Genomic DNA, 16,364 nt, shown 5'->3' with positions numbered 1-16,364 from the left:
GGGCCCCTTCACCCCGAGGGCCCCGGGGCACCTGCCCCGGTTGCCCTATGGTTAATCCGGCCTTGGATAGGAGGAAAAAGATGACATATGATAGATAATTCATATATTTTACTTACTACATATTGAAGTTAAATCTGTGTTTTGCTGTCCATGCCGTGTGTGCTGTGTGTGTGTGTTTGTATGGTTTTGTATTGTTTATGCACCAGAATCGATATGGTAATAACTTTATGTTGATGTGTCTGATAATCCCATGTGGGATGGGTCATGTAATTTGTCCTGACACGTAAATAAAAAACCTTCATTCATTCATTCATTCATTCATTCATTCATTCACACAAAAAACACAACCTATTGTGTCAAGCAGGGGAGGAACTAGGAGAAGGACAAAGAGACAATTAAACCTTTGCCTTCCTGGCTCTTCCCGTGAGGGACCAGGTTGAAAAACGGTGCAGGCCAGAAAGTGATTTTTCAAGAGCCAGAAGTCTGAGCAGCTGGCAAGTAATCATTGTTACTGATCGCCCTATCAAACCCCCCACAAATATAAATTATTATGGTCATTTTGTGCTATGGGACTTTTTACCCCCACCTTTACAGTAAAACCTAACTGTACAAACAGACAATATTGACTTAAAAACCATCACAGTTTTCTTGGTCACTTAAAATCAGCCCACCATTCCTCCCAAATCCATCCTAGACGGATGACTAGCAAAATGCTGCTCATACTGTAGCTCTGGCCTCATCTGTTCTGTCCACGTCGACCGGACTCATCTGCCTAATGCCCCAGTCTCACAACACAAAAATCAATCACCTTGGACTGGCCAAAGTCAAATACCACCTCAAACGTCTGTGTGGTGGTGTTAGAGTGGTGCTTATGTGAGGTGATGCAGATTAAAATGAATTTACTTGATTCTGTTTAATTTAATTTAAATTGTCAACTTAAAATTTAAGAGAAACAGCCGTTGTTAACTGTCTATTAATTATAGACTACAGCGCTGCAGAGGCTGCATCCTCACAGCATCGGTGTGTGTGTGTGTGCGTGTGTGTGTGTGTGTGTGCGCATGCCTGCAAGCCTGCGTGCATGCGTGTGTGTGTGTGTGTGTGTGCGCACGCTAGCATAGGCATGTTCTGAGGCACCAGGACAGTGTGTGTTCCAGGCCTGCTTGCCGCCCGGCTGTGCCCAAATTAGTGAACCATTTGTGGGCCAGCTGTCACACACCCCTGGCTCACTCAATTCCTCCAGCCAGCTGGGTACATTCACTTTGTGCATGGGTTCGGGGTGAGTGTGTGTGTGTGTGTGTGTGTGTGTGTGTCTGTGTATGTGTGTGTGCACACACACACGCATGTGAACTCTTGGCTGTGACTGACACCCAGAGTTGGCTTACAGATGATTTCCACATGAAGAGAAAGGGGGGAGAAAAGACAAAGAAACAGAGGGGGAGAGACAGAGAAAAAGTCAACATAATGTAAACGTTATTGCCCAGTGACACATGAAGTCATCGTTTGGAAAGTCCAGGGCCCAGTGACACATCAAGTCATCGTTTGGATAAGTCCAGGGCCCAGTGACACATCAAGTCATCGTTTGGATAGTCCAGGGTCCAGTGACACATGAAGTCATCGTTTGGATAGTCCAGGGCCCAGTGACACATGAAGTCATCGTTTGGAAAGTCCAGGGCCCAGTGACACATCAACTCATCGTTTGGATGGTCCAGGGCCCAGTGACACATCAAGTCATTGTTTGGATAGTCCAGAGCCCAGTGACACATCAAGTCATCGTTTGGATAGTCCAGGGCCCAGTGACACATCAAGTCATCGTTTGGATAGTCCAGAGCCCAGTGACACATCAAGTCATCGTTTGGATAGTCCAGGGCCCAGTGACACATCAAGTCATCGTTTGGATAGTCCAGGGTCCAGTGACACATCAAGTCATCGTTTGGAAAGTCCAGGGCCCAGTGACACATCAAGTCATCGTTTGGAAAGTCCAGGGCCCAGTGACACATCAAGTCATCGTTTGGAAAGGTCACATACAGATGTGTGGGCCATGATGACCTGTCAAGATCCTTGGCAGATTAAACAAAGATCAAACAGAAACAGTTTAAACATAACATAATTTAAACCAATTAAACCTCTTAATAAACAGTATCGTTAGTTTATCAAAAGCAGTGTCCCTTACAGCAGTGGTTCTTAAATGGGGGTCCGGGGAGGCGGGGACCCCCAGGGGTCCGTGGCACTTCGCCAGGGGGTCCGCGAAAGGTTTTCAGGAAAATATTTTTTTGTGTGTGTGTGCAAAAGCTTCGTAGTTCAACAAAAACATTGTATGCTTTAAATCTAAAATGTTTCATGTCTTACATTCTAATCTAACAAACCTATCAATTTAAAAGTCAAGCATGTTACCGTGGAAACAATTAAGCTTAGCCCAAAATCACAAATCAGAATGAAGGGGTCCCCGGTATATTTTCTATCTTGTAAGGGGTCCTGGGATGAAAAACATTTGAGAACCTCTGCCTTACAGTGTAACAAAGTTCACTTCTCTGGTATGGCAGCCAGCTGGCGCACCAAGATGGTTGCTACTGTACTGTAAAGGCTTTATGGTTCTCTAAGTATGGTATTTGGAGCTGTGCTAGCCTACCTGTTGCACTACGGTGTGCTGTATAGAAGATTCACATGTGTCATACAGCTATTTTCTCACACTGCCTGAAACGTCCATGCAGCGATAGAAGAAAACATAGATGGAGTGTGGTCCTGGATCTTTCTTGATCATAGTAGTGGGGGTTAGGGATAACATAATTTTCAAATAAATGTGGGGTGAGTCAGAGAATTCATTGGCTTGAATAAAAGATGTGTGATTATAAGGAAGACTAACGCCTCCTCTGGTTGGTCGGGGGGCCTGGTCGCGGCGGAAGGGAACTGGTGGGAATTGCGTGATCATCCCATGTGCTACGTCCTGCTGGTGAAGCTCCCCACTGTCAGGTGAAAAGAAGTGGCTGGCAACTGTGCATGTGTCGGAGGAAGCATGGTACTAGTCTACGGCTCTCCCCAGATCGGCAGAGGGTGGAGCAGCGACCGGAGCAGGAGGGGGGAAATTGGCCAAGTACAATTGGGGAGAAACATGGGGGAAATCAGAAAAAAGCAAGACTAGCTGATTTTTGAGGAATTTATCATGGTATATCTGTTTGAATTAAAATTTCTTTCAGTTTGAACAAAGGTTTAAGCCTCAATGGCAGGCATACCAAGGTGCTGTGACACTCGAGTTGCTTGAAGCTCCTCTAAGTTTCTCTCACACAGAACATAGAAGAGAAAGTGAGTGCCAGCAACAACAGCACACTCCAGGCTGTGTCTAGCAGCTGTTGACTAGGATGGATAGGAACATGTCTACGGGAACAACATATTACAAGTCAAGAGAGCCAAAACACCTGCTCCTGTCACAGCTGCATGACACTGACTGCTTGGCTAACTCCAGGGAATATGACATGACTGTCTTTCAGTCCCTGCAGCAAATTCACAATTTTATGCTCTACTGTAGCACAGGGATGGGCAACTGGTGCCACCATCAGTGTGGCCCTCAAGTCTTTTTGTTTTCTTTTTTGCCAGACAGCTGCCAGCCTACATCTGGCTCTGTCTTCCTCTTCTTCTGTGGTGTTTTATGGCAGTTGGCATCCTTTATGTTGTATTACCACCTCCTTCTGGATTTATCCATCCAGTTTCCCTACATTCTGTCAAACTCTTTTCCCAGGCAATTCTCTCACAGCTCTCCTGGCTCTGTCTGTAGGTCAGAAGGCTGACATAACCCTCAAAATGTTCGATTGGGATCACTGATGACATCACTCACTGTTGACATCCCTGATGACATCACTCACTGATGACATCACAATTGTTTGGTTCCGCCTAGTTTTTAGGGGGAGACGATGGCTTCTGCCCCTGGGCTGAAATCTCTATTAACACGTTGAGTGCCAATGACGAGATATCTCGGCTTACAGGATCCAACCGTTGAGTGCCAAAGACGAGATATCTCGGCTTAAAAAATATATATATTTTTTTGACGGTGGGACATCGATCAACCCCTTTTACGTCTCCTATACCAATATTGGAGGAAGAGAATGTGTATAATCTATTTTACCGACCAGCTAAGTGGCGACAGTGCTCTCCAGACAGAGAGAAAGCCAGCAAAAACAGCCGCGGGAGAAAGCCATTCTCAAGGAAATAGCTGGGCGAAAACGCTTTCGATTTCACACACACACACACACACACACACACACACACACACACACACACACACACACACACACACACACACGCGCGCGCGCGCACACACACGCACTCGAGTACCTTTGAGCATAAATAAGACCAGAATCGCAAAAGCTTCATCAAAGCTCTCAGCCGACACCCCAAGAAACGAACGAGCCCGTTTTACAGTAATCCAGACTTGCCCGAGAGCTGCCGCGGAGCCAGCAGCAGCAGCACAGACGGAGGGAGGAGTTTGGAGACACACACACACACACACACACACACACACACACACACACACACACACACACACAAACACAATACAGTATACAGACTTGCCCAAGGGCACCCATAATCACAGGCACGTGAGGTGGTTCTAAAAATCCATTTATCTCAAAACTCTCTGAAAATCTCTGAAACCATGCTGTACTCAACGGCTAATATCTACATAACTACTAACTCTACAAACTAACTCTTTTAGACAGAGAAAGCACACATTCTATTAGTACTTTTGTGAACTTTGTGTTCACAAAGTCAAAGCAGAAAAGAATCCTCGGCTCTTGTAAAATGAGCCAGAATCCTCAAAAAAACCCTCTGGCAGAAGCTAACTACAGTATTGAAAAAAGGCTGGCAGTGAATGTGTTAACGGAGGACCCCTTCCCGAAGGTGAAGGTGCGTTGCTCAGGAGGGATAAGGAGCAGAGGAACCTGGGATGTGTCAAAGATTGGCAGCAACATTGATTTTGACCATTTTTGTTTTTGTTTTTGTGCAGTGTCAGATTTAACAAAAATCCCCATTATAAGAGGCCATAAAAACCCTGAAAACAGCATAAAGTGTGAATTTTGGACCTCCAGCCATTTCAGCGAAAAATCATTAATTCCCTGATGTTAAGCATTCATCCTGGAGAGTTAAGGCTTCAAATGTGTAGTTTTTTCTTTTTCATATTTTCCACCATTTCTCCATGTTTGGCATAGGGCCATTTTTATTGTCTGAGTTCTGTTTATGCCACATCCAACTGTTTCTCATTGGTTGGGGTTTGAAAGATCATTGGCAAACTGGGTCAAAAGTCAATGATGAAATTGACTGAACTTTGAGCACAATGGCAAATTGGAAAGTCTGAGTCACTGTGCATGACGCGCGCGCTCTCCATAGGAAGACAATGGTTCAGCCGACACAAAGTGATTTTACCAGTGTACATGTGAACGCGACTTTAGTGTGTGTTTGCCAGTTTCTTCTCACCTACGAGGTCCCACTCCCCGTTTGGTATGTAGGTAGAGATGTCCACGTCCATCATCTGGAGGTCCAGCAGCCAGCCGTTGTGGGTCCAGGAGCCAAACTTCAGGTCACACTTTTGCACATCGAAGGGGAACCAGCGCACATCGATGTAGCAGGTACTCTTCAGGATGCCTGGGGAGAGACAATGATGACAACGGCCATCTGAATGAGTCACATTTGGCCCATATTATCAACAGAGAAGAATGTATAATACGGTGGAGAATATCTTGTCTTACCTGGTGGGATGTACTGGCAGGATCCTGATGCATTGACCAGCACATTGGTATGGAACGTGGCGTCAAACCGCTCATCCGCACTGCAGGGACAGAAGAGTGGTTGGATTTAATTAAAATAAATAAATAAAATAAAGTCATGGAGCACAACAAGCCACGTGTGAATGAAAAGAAAATAATTTCAATGCACAAGAAAGCTAAGAAAAGAGGAAGACTTTTGGAGAGTAAGCAAGAAAGGAGAAGAATGGGAACATGAGATTGATGAGACAAAAAGAGAAAATAGACAATAACAGTGAAAAACAGAGAGGTAATTGGGGATTAATGTTTATGTATCATCATCTCTTACAAAAGGTATAGGGTGCTTTCTCACTGGGAACGATTGCTTTCGTTCCGTTCCGTTCCGCACCTGGGCACGATTGCCCCCCTCCCCTCTCCCTTGCTCATCAACTTACAACATTTCTTCCCCACTCGGGAACGGAACAGAGTACCGGTACACTTGCGTCATCAACTACGCCTGGAGTGTATCCTCGCCCGTGTGTTGTCTATGTGGTTCGGTACGGTTGGCGTTCACATTCACAAGTTCCAGGGCACGCCAAAGCATTCCCCAGACCACCTTTTCAAGTAGACCCTGTCACAGTTCCCGGGCACGGAACGGAATGGAACGCAACGTTCACACTCGTCAAACGTTCCGAAACTGGGGTCAATTTCGGGACAAGTGTGCTCTGGAACGGTACCGGCACGCCAGTGTGAAAGCACCCTCTGGTCACCCTTCAAACAGACTGGAATTACAATATCTACAGAATACACATCACTCAAAAACCGACATACACACAGAGACGCACACACGAGAATCAGAAAGAAATGCATAAAGAAGCACAAATCATCCCTGTATTGTCTTTTAATTCAGAGTGAATCTGAGAGAGCGGCATATCCAGCCCATGCATGGACTGTAATTACTGACGGTGCGACGCTTCCTGGCTGGTTAGAAAGTGACTTTGTGCTTTTGTTGCAGCATGTAGCCTACAGCCATTACAGTGAGAGGAAAGCAGGCCATTTAAATCAGGATAAAGCGATTCCTGTTAACAATAGTGTCTAGAGAGACGGATCTCAAAAGACCCCAAGAGCAGCTGCATGGAAAACTACTCATTAATGGCTCTTTCGAAAGAAGGGGAGACTTGAAAGGAGATGCCAATGTTGACAAAACCTTTACTGATTAACTGAGCATATTTACCACTTGGAGAACATGAACAATAAAGCACCTTTGACACCTTAAAGTAAAATAAAATGTAAATGTTTCAATATTTTTCAGTAATAACAATTCATTTGCATTCATGCAGGAATACAGAGGCATACTGTACATGGAAATGTGTTATGACCCCAAATAAATTGAATGCAGCTCTTTTTAAGCAATGCACATCCAAAACCAGACAACATAGCATGACTCAGACCATCATCTCTCATCAACGCCCATTACATTACATTTCTATGGAGGTAAAAACCCACTTGTGAGACTAATAGAGGGAATGCACGTGACGTCACGGACGCGACGGTCAGTGCGGGTACGCCCACTCAGCTGCAGTGAGTGTCAAAACGTCTAAACAAGCCAGGTGGTGCCGCCGGGTCACAGTGTTTAGCGTTCAGCTTCCGCGAGAAAACAACGAAAATGGGAAAGTGCTGTTGTGCCATTGACTGTAAAAATAGATTCAACAAGGCGTCGGAGGTATCTTTTTACAGGCTGCCGAAAGCTAATGAAACGGTCCCGGTCTTCTCTGCAGCTATCCAGGGTTTCAATGAGGGCTCATTCATTCTCTGGCTGTGTTTTACCTGCACAGATATAACGTTACATGAGTGACAGTGTTCACTATGAACAAAGCTAGCGTGTGTTAGTGACAGCGTATGCTATATTTTTCTTAATAAAAGTTGTAATAAAATAAATATGTACCTCTCCACATACAACCAGAATATCCATTGCTGTCCTCGTTACTTTAATGTCGCCAACAAATCCAGCTTTGAAGTACGACCATGCGTCCAGGCTCTTGTATGCTTTCATGCTTTGGTTTGTGTATTTCCCCGGCGTCGATATTAAGTACATATAAATGTCAGGAAACCCTATTCCTGGCCACATGTCTACGTCCATGGACCACTGGTTCTTTGGCAAGCTGTAAGGGTCACATTCGAGTCCAACTGCCTTTAATTTAAGCAGATAATCGTTTATATTAGCCGTGGTTTCGCTACTACCCCTGGCGGAAGCCACGTTTGTTTTGGAAATTTGACACTCAGTGCTGCTCAGTCCGGCTGAGGGGGCGTGTTCGGGAGGGGGCGTGGCGTCGGTGCATTCCCTCTATATAGGAAGCAGAAGGGGAGAGTGAATGGCAAGCCTGAGCTCCTCCTGAATAGAGGCTCTTTGCTGCACAGGTGCAACATCAATTCTAGCAAAGTACATTGGGACTTGTCCCAAGAGGCACATAGCAGGAGGAGGCCTCATCTTAGTAAGGGAGGGAGACAAAGAAATGTAATAGCCATTGTCCAGAATAAATTAACTAAATTAGCATTTAGCCTTCTAATGGCATTTGGAATGCACATGACTAATATAAACACGCCTAAGACGCCTTCACATTTGAGAACAAAAAGGGCAAAAGTCACATGGTTTATTTTCTCAATGGCAAATCCATCAATCTATGTGTGGATGGAAGTGTTTATATTAGAATTAATTTCCAAAAACATGTAACTGGCTCGTTAAAATCGCATTCCAGGATAACGTTAACGTACGCGGGTCTTACCCAGGCCCCTCGGGGATTCCAGGCCGGCAGGCTGCACTGATGCAACACGCCAGGATTGGCCAACGCTAAAGTCCAGTCCCCAGAATTGTCAAATCAAACCATCGACACGCTATTATGGCCCGCCTCTCAACCCTGTCATCTCAGACAAGATTTGTTTTCAGACTCTGAAATGTCTCTCACCCTCGCGCTACTTGGGTCCCGTTGGGTTTAGCTCGTCTTTAACAATGAATTAATAATCACACAGGATGATCTCCATAGGCATCATCACAGGAGAATCCTTGATGCATTAAATCTCGAATTAATCAGATCAAACTAAGTACAACGTGTTTTTAAAGGTCATATGCCAAGGGGAAAGGATAAGGGCACGATGCAGGGGTTGAATCCCAATGGTGTTCCCTTGCCTTTCTATTTTTTGTTTTGTTTTCCTTGTTAAATTCACAACCATTAAAGGGCCCATATTTTGCTAATATAATGTATTATTATTTTATTGTTGGCCTCCACTAGAGTAGCTTATTGCATCATTCATATTTCAAAAAATGAATTGTTTATCTTGTACTGGCTCTGACAGCCCCCTTCAGTTCACCCTCTGTCTGAAACACTCTGTTTTAGTCTTCTTCTGCGTTTTGCTGCGGCAGGGAATAAACCCGGTCGTCGTTTCGTCTTCCTCCTTCCTACACGTTATAGCCACAACGCTACAATATCTGTCATCTGTCTGTCTGTCTGTGACCACGTCTGAGCAAAATCTGCAACAAAATAATACATTTGAGAAAGTCACATACAGTAGCATTTCCCTAGCACTGCATTACAATCCATTTCCCTAGCACTGCATTAAAATCCATTTCCCTAGCACTGCATTAAAATCCATTTCCCTAGCACTGCATTCAAATCCATTTCCCTAGCACTGCATTCAAATCCATTTCCCTAGCACTGCATTAACATAAGGCAAGAACAAACAAAGTCATGGAAGTGAAGAGAGAATGTTTAAGAAAATGAGGGATGGAAGTGAGAAAAGCCTGCTGAGACCAGGAGCAAATAGGTTTTTCCAAATGCAATTCTCAGTGTTTTCCCTTTTAGATGTGTCTTTAAGTGTGAAGTCACTGAAATCCACAAAGCCCCGAAGAATACAATTATACGTACATTTGCAGAAAACCATTCATCTCATTTAACGCCTCAGCAGAATACTGTAAATTGCCTCAATAAACATTGAATGAATGTGTATGTATCAACGCCTCATCACGAAGATAAGTCCTGAAGGGGACGTATTGGTGAAAAGCATAACATCTAAGATAAGGTACAGCCTAACTGCACTTTCAGCAAGGCGATTTTCGCAAATTCTCACAACCAGGCAGATTACATACAAAGTCAATGCAAACGTGCAAGTAGAGGTCGTTTAGCCCCGGACGCTACGAACGAGGTGAATTTCGCAGCACGAATGATACGATATTCGCCTCATCGCCCGTTCACTAAAGTTGCAATTTTTCAACGTAGGCAAATAATTTACATGATCAAACTCGCGCGAGTAATGTTTTTTTCACCTTGGTGTGAACACACAGTTACAGGCTTCATATCAAGCCAAGCCACATCCGCATGTCAAGAAAGCAGCTCTACATTATTTACATAAGAAAGGAGGGAGAGCAGAAAGCTGAATCCCCCTGGGCTCCCTGCCACCTCGGCTGTGTTTTGTGTACTGATGGTGAAATATTCAAAGTCATGCAGGGCACAAATGGTTCCCGTTATTAATTTGGAAAGGATATGTTTGCTGCTGTGTAGAGAGATACAGAGCATGTATGCATAGACTGTAGACTACACTGTGTTTGCTGCTGTGTAGAGAGATACAGACCATGTATGCATAGACTGTAGACTACACTGTGTTTGCTGCTGTGTAGAGAGATACAGACCATGTATGCATAGACTGCAGACTACACTGTTTTATGTCCAAACGGCTAAGTGACGTCAAATAAATTGATTATAAATCTGAGGACTTGGTGCAGTCAAAACAACCTGGTGTTAAATACTCAAAAAACAGATGATTGTGGATTACAGGAGGAACAAAGCCCCACCTTCCCCCATCACCCTGGGTGACTCCCCAGTCAACACTGTGGAGTCCTTCCGCTTCCTGGGGACGATCATCAGTCACGACCTAAAATGGGAGCTGAACATCAGAGCTCTCACCAAGAAGGCACAGCAGAGGATGTACTTCGTACGGCAGCTGAAGAAATTCAAAGTGCCAAAGGCCACGATGGTGCACTTCTACACCTCCATCGTTGAGTCCATCCTCACCTCCTCCATCACCGTCTGGTATGCTGCTGCCACTCTCAAAGACATTAATAGACTTCAGGGCATCATCCGCTGCGCTAAGAAGATAATCGGATGCAGCCTGCCACCCCTCCAGGACCTGCATGCAGCCAGTACACTGAAGCGGTCTCGCAAGATCATGGCCGACCCCTCCCACCCTGGTCACAAACTCTTTGAGACGCTCCCCCATGGCAAGAGACTGAGGTCTGCCAAGACCAGAACGACCTGCCACAAGACCAGCTTCTTCCCAACCGTCATCAGCCTCACCAACAAGGCCCGGAAACCCCTTCCGCCAAGGACCTCACCACCCATTTCACATTCCCTCATACAGTTGATTGATGGATGTTTTTCATAATATTTTTTATGATGGTTCCACCTATTGTATTCCACCTGAATTGTATTATTTATTATGTTTATACATTCTTTATATTTATATATAGCACACAACTGATACCTGCATGCATTTTTAGAAGACCACAATTTTTGTTTGCATTTTAGTTAACTGCTTACTGTTTTATTAATCATTTACAGAGAGCTTATTTTATTGCTGATATTCTACTTATCATCCAATTAGATGTGCTGCTGCAATGACCTAATTTCCCCACAGGGATTACAAAAAATGTTTAATCTCATCTCATAATTCTTTCTTTTTTTTGTCTGCTTTCATTTAATTTCTTGGCACTTGGCACAAAAAGCCATAACCCTTGTAAAAATAGAAATGGCATGCACAAGTTATGTCAGTTTGAATCCAGGTCTGTGTCAGGACTATTATTGATATCATTAGTGGTCGCGGATCCCCACCATAAGATGCTTAATGATCTGTATCATCCCTTTAAAGCCACTTTCAGACCTGAACCCTAGACAGCCAAACCCTGCCCCCCCCCCCCTTCCCATCCTGCACACACATATGCACAAGCTGGAAATCTATCTCAATGTCCCGCCTCATTGTAATGCCTGTACAAAAAGCTGGTACCCAGACGGACACAATGGAAACAACTCTTTTACTGACTGCTTCAATCCTAAACTAAGATTCACTCCAGGAAAATACTAACTAAACAGTTCACATCCAGATTTCCAACATAGGGGGAAGAGCAGGCTTATGTATTCAAATTGTCACAGGTTTACCGAATCCAAATGAGAGCAAAGTGTGTTCCGGGTGCTTTCTGGCTCTCTGTCAAACGCATCATACAAACAGGTGGGCAGATGAAAGCAGGCATAAGCAGGCAAGACAGAAGCGAGTCCGTGGAGTTTGACAGTGTCGGTAGTTTGGTGGGGAGACACATGTTAAGTAGGGCAGGGAGCAGGTGCAGTTCATCACAGATAATTGCAAGCTGATAGATAGCACCCTCCCATAGGCCTCAGTCTCCCGGTGGTAAACCAGCCTTGCATGTCAAACTCCGCCTGGACCTCAGGAAATCCTGGCACGGACTCTGCCCCATGCTGGGTGGAACTCGAGTGCTGCTGTCTTCAGCACCCTGGACAATGCTCAAATCCCGGTGTGGGTCACATGCTGATGTAGGCGGCATTTCAGCACTACTGGAAGCCCTAGATGGCTGGCCAGTTATAGAGAGCCGCAGGAACGAGTCCAGAAATCATCGATGCTAACAGTCCTGGTTCTTCACTGTTTTCGCCTATGGGAGTTTTGAATGGGTTTTTGGCGCGATGCTTCTAATAATCTCTCTGGGCAACGCTGGCTTAATCAAACGCGAACCAGTGTTTAGTAATATCATCTTCACACACGAGGACCACTTTTATGAGTTTTGAAGCTTTTACGTGCCGTTAAAAGGGCGGCTAGCTAGCAAACGGCTAAATGAGACTACACTGTTGAGTCGATGGGGATATATACGTCAATAACGTCACCACTTCAAAGGACGAACACGGAAATTCTCTTTCCCTCACCTGGTTCAGCCCCGTTCAGCCCGGGGTAATCAGTGCAGACATCAACAACAGTCCAGGTTGAGTGCTGACGTGACGTGGAAGCCTATGCGACAGTGTGTAGTTCTGGATTAGCTTAGCTTGAGCTTTTTACTTCTAGGGCTCGCATTTACGCTATAAAACTCATGAAAGTGGTCCTCATGTGTGAAGATTATCCGACTGAACTCTGGTTCGCGTTTGATTAATCTTGCGTTGCCCAGAGACCGTATTTGAAGCCCATTCAAAAATCCCATAGACAGAAACAGTGAAGAACCAGGAAGTCCAGGACTTCCGCGTTCTGACTACAAAAATACGTCATCCCTGCGGCTCTCTATTACACTCATGAAAGAATCCTCAATCACCTCGAAGGTAGTCTCGCAGTAGCCAGCCGTAGATGCATCTAGGTATGGAACACAACTCTGAAAAGTGGTTAGCATATGAATTGACCAACCACGGACCTCGTGGGCGGTGCATTCGGAATGTGTGCATCAGCTAAATAGACCCGAGGTCATCAACTGTATTCATTGAAATGGCTCAAACACCCACGACGACGACGACTAAAGGCTAGGCTAGGGCTAGTGTGTCTCTCCATCTTTTTGGTCCCAACAAGCCTCCTTGCCGGACTGTAAATCAGGGATGCACGCTGCAGGACGTAACTTCCGTCACAGCCCAGCCAATCAGATTTCTCCATCTTGAGGGCTTTTTACAGGAAGTTGCAGGAAGTCCCGGAAAGTTAGTTGTGATTCAGACCCGACCCTCCGTCGCTGGAAGATTGCTGACGTATGATGTTGGTCTGACCACGTGAGACTACCTCGAAGGTAACACTGAAAAGCCAGTGCCATCAATCAACTTCAACTCAGCTTCATCATACCATGTTGTCTTACCCCATTACAACTGTGAATGTGAGAGTGTTTACCTACTCTTATGTATATTATATTTAACTGCAATGTTACACAGCTGTTTACACATTCCCTTATTCTTCTATAACTTCAACTATATACGCACATGTGTTTGTTTGTATTTTTTATTTTGTGTGTGTGTGTGTGTGTGTGTGTGCGTGTGTGTGTGTGTGTGCGTGTATGCGTGTGTGTGTGTGTGTGTGTGTGTGTGTGTGTGTGTGTGTGTGAGTGAGAGAGAGAGAGAGAGAGAGAGAGAGAGAGAGATGGAGGGAGAGGGACAGAGAGAGATTCAGGTGATTCTGGTGTGAGAAACATTGGTGCAATGAACTAAATGGCCTCTCTTAGGGATTGACACTTTAATAACGGTCAGGAATCACACAACCTGTCCCCGGTAACTTTAACGGTCAGCTGTTTATCCAGCGTTATAAAAAGCCTTTTTACAGTCACATAGGGACATCTATGATAGTGCCACATAGTTTCCCAGAGTGGTATTCCCTTGCAGATTTAGTAAGGAATTGGTCCTCATTCAAGTAAAACCATCTTTCATTTTTGAGCCTGCAGTGTGCTGAAACTGTCATTCAATAGCAAGTGCTGAAGCTCAGGGATAACTTGATACATGGGGGGGTGTCAATTACCGGTAACTAATGAAAACAAATCAAAGAAGTTACTAATGATAAGTAGCTCTAACAATCGCACAAATCAAGATACAAGTTATTTGTATGAATGAATGAATACATAAATAAATAAATAAATAAATAAATAAACAAACAAACAATAAATAAAAAACAAAACAAAAAATCTTTGATATTACAGTTTAGATGTTGAAGAAGCCACTCAACAAACAACAGTTTTAAGGTCACACACACAATTTGTTAGCAAACTAAGCTTGTGCAAGGCAAACCAAGCTTTTTCGCCAATATTTAAATAAGCATTATCTTCTTCAACTATTTTCAGATTTCAATGTAGCCTATGACACATCATTTGAAAGCTTACAATCTGAACTTTCATTAAAAAAGAAAAAAGACCTTGGCCTATACTTGTTACCCAAAACTAATCTCTCGAGACAGACTTTCGACTTCGAAAATCTGTCGGCAGGCTCTGTCAAAAGGGGTGTAACAGCGCTCGCACGCATGCTGCGCTTTACCCGATCAAAATGAAGTGAAGATGACCGGTGTGTTGTCAACACTTACCATTTTCAGCTTCTAGCAAGTTGCTACTTGCTACTAGCAACGAGCTAGAGATGTTATTGTTGTTTCATAGCGACGGACGGATTTGAGAGCGACACCCAGGGAGCGGAAAAGAAATGCATTAATGGGCAGAGCCGGTCGGTTGGAGCCAATGGTAGAGCTTGCAGGGAGCGGAAAGGGATTTCCTCTGCTGCCGACCGCGCCTCTTGAGTTCCTGTTGCACCCATCGACATATATTTAATATAGCTCAATGGCTGCACCACATTGAAACGGGGCTGCCCCCAGAGGTTAGAGAGAAAAAAAATGTTTTTGTTGTTTAACAGATGGGTTCCCAGATTGCCCAAAACACCAGTCCCTGTCACATACTGTATGTAACAGAAGTCAATGTTTGCAATGCAGTTTTGTAAACTGCAAAATGCAGGCCCTCTTATGTTTTTGAGATACTCCATTATACTTCTAAATTTACCTTTAGGCGAAAAAATAAAAGACGAACTGAATACTGCAAGTCCAGATGTTACTGTCAAAAGCAGAAACATCCAGGGCTAAAGACAGCTCAGAGACCAACAGCAAATGTCCTTGTAAAGTAAGCTCTTCTCTGTGGTCTTAGAGATGCAAACTCTCACAGACAGTTGTATGCAGGCGTGTCTTGCTTCATTTGCATCATGTCTACCCTCTTGCACTCGTCTTTGTCTGCCATTCTTTCCCTCCTGCTCTCCTCCAGCTTTCCATACAAGCCTTTAACCCATTGATACCTGATGCAGCATTTGAGGGATATACACACAAATGCTGCATCAGGTATCAATGGGTTAATATCCTTCCACTCACAGCAAAACAGGAATATAGGAATGAGACCTGTATCACTCTCGGGTCTCGCATACCAGACAAGTTAAATCATAATGTACAGTATGTGTGTGTGTGTGTGTGTGTGTGTGTAGGACGAGAAGGACGAGTCTCAAGTCAAGTCTCAAGTCCCTGTGTGGGTGACTTAAGTGCTCAAGTCCAAGTCCCAAGTCCAAGTCTCCATCTCTGATATATTGGCGCACATGTGTGTGCTGTGAAAGTCGTGCAGGGGGCAGGGCCACAAGAGAACCCCCCACTCGCCAGACGCCTCTTGACATCCACAGACTATATTTCACATTTGACTGAAACATTACAGCTATTACACTACTCTCCGTGAACCAAAATACAGGCAGAGAGACAGACAAGCAGATAGAGTGCAGCTCACAGCACAAAAAGTTTTGTATTGACAAATGTGCCTTGTATGCATGAGTAACATTGTGAGTGAAGGCATACAAGCTGCACAAAATTTCATATTGATGAGATCCAGTTCCGTATATTATTCTCATGTCAAATCCAATACAATGCAGTACAATTAATTTGACATAAACTGTAGAAACTACCAGTCAGAGTTTTTTCAGCTAGCCTCTTCTGCTCAACTACTGCATGCCCATTACAGCCATCGACCGTCTAAACGGACCGCTTTATACGAGGGATCAGCCGAGCAGCATTTTGGTAAACATAAACAAACCGCGTCACTGGGTGGCAACGGCAATGGAACCC

The 16,364-nt window shown here is 44.5% G+C and overlaps 1 protein-coding gene across 1 annotated transcript in view; it reads right to left on the bottom strand.

Moving 5' to 3' along the window:
• chrna8 (cholinergic receptor, nicotinic, alpha 8) overlaps positions 1–16,364 on the bottom strand; it is a gene marked incomplete at both ends in the record, with an annotated part of 78,144 nt that overhangs the window by 16,704 nt on the left and 45,076 nt on the right. The window contains 2 exons of the mRNA XM_083655794.1: positions 5,461–5,628; positions 5,733–5,812. Coding sequence (XP_083511920.1) covers positions 5,461–5,628; positions 5,733–5,812 — 248 coding nt within the window. The remainder of the gene's footprint in view (positions 1–5,460; positions 5,629–5,732; positions 5,813–16,364) is intronic.

Source organism: Poromitra crassiceps, assembly GCF_964638095.1.
Source record: "Poromitra crassiceps genome assembly, chromosome: 19".
NCBI classification, from domain to species: domain Eukaryota; kingdom Metazoa; phylum Chordata; class Actinopteri; order Beryciformes; family Melamphaidae; genus Poromitra; species Poromitra crassiceps.
The sequence above is the reverse complement of the archived record's forward strand: the minus strand, read 5'-3'. Positions and strand labels throughout refer to the sequence as shown.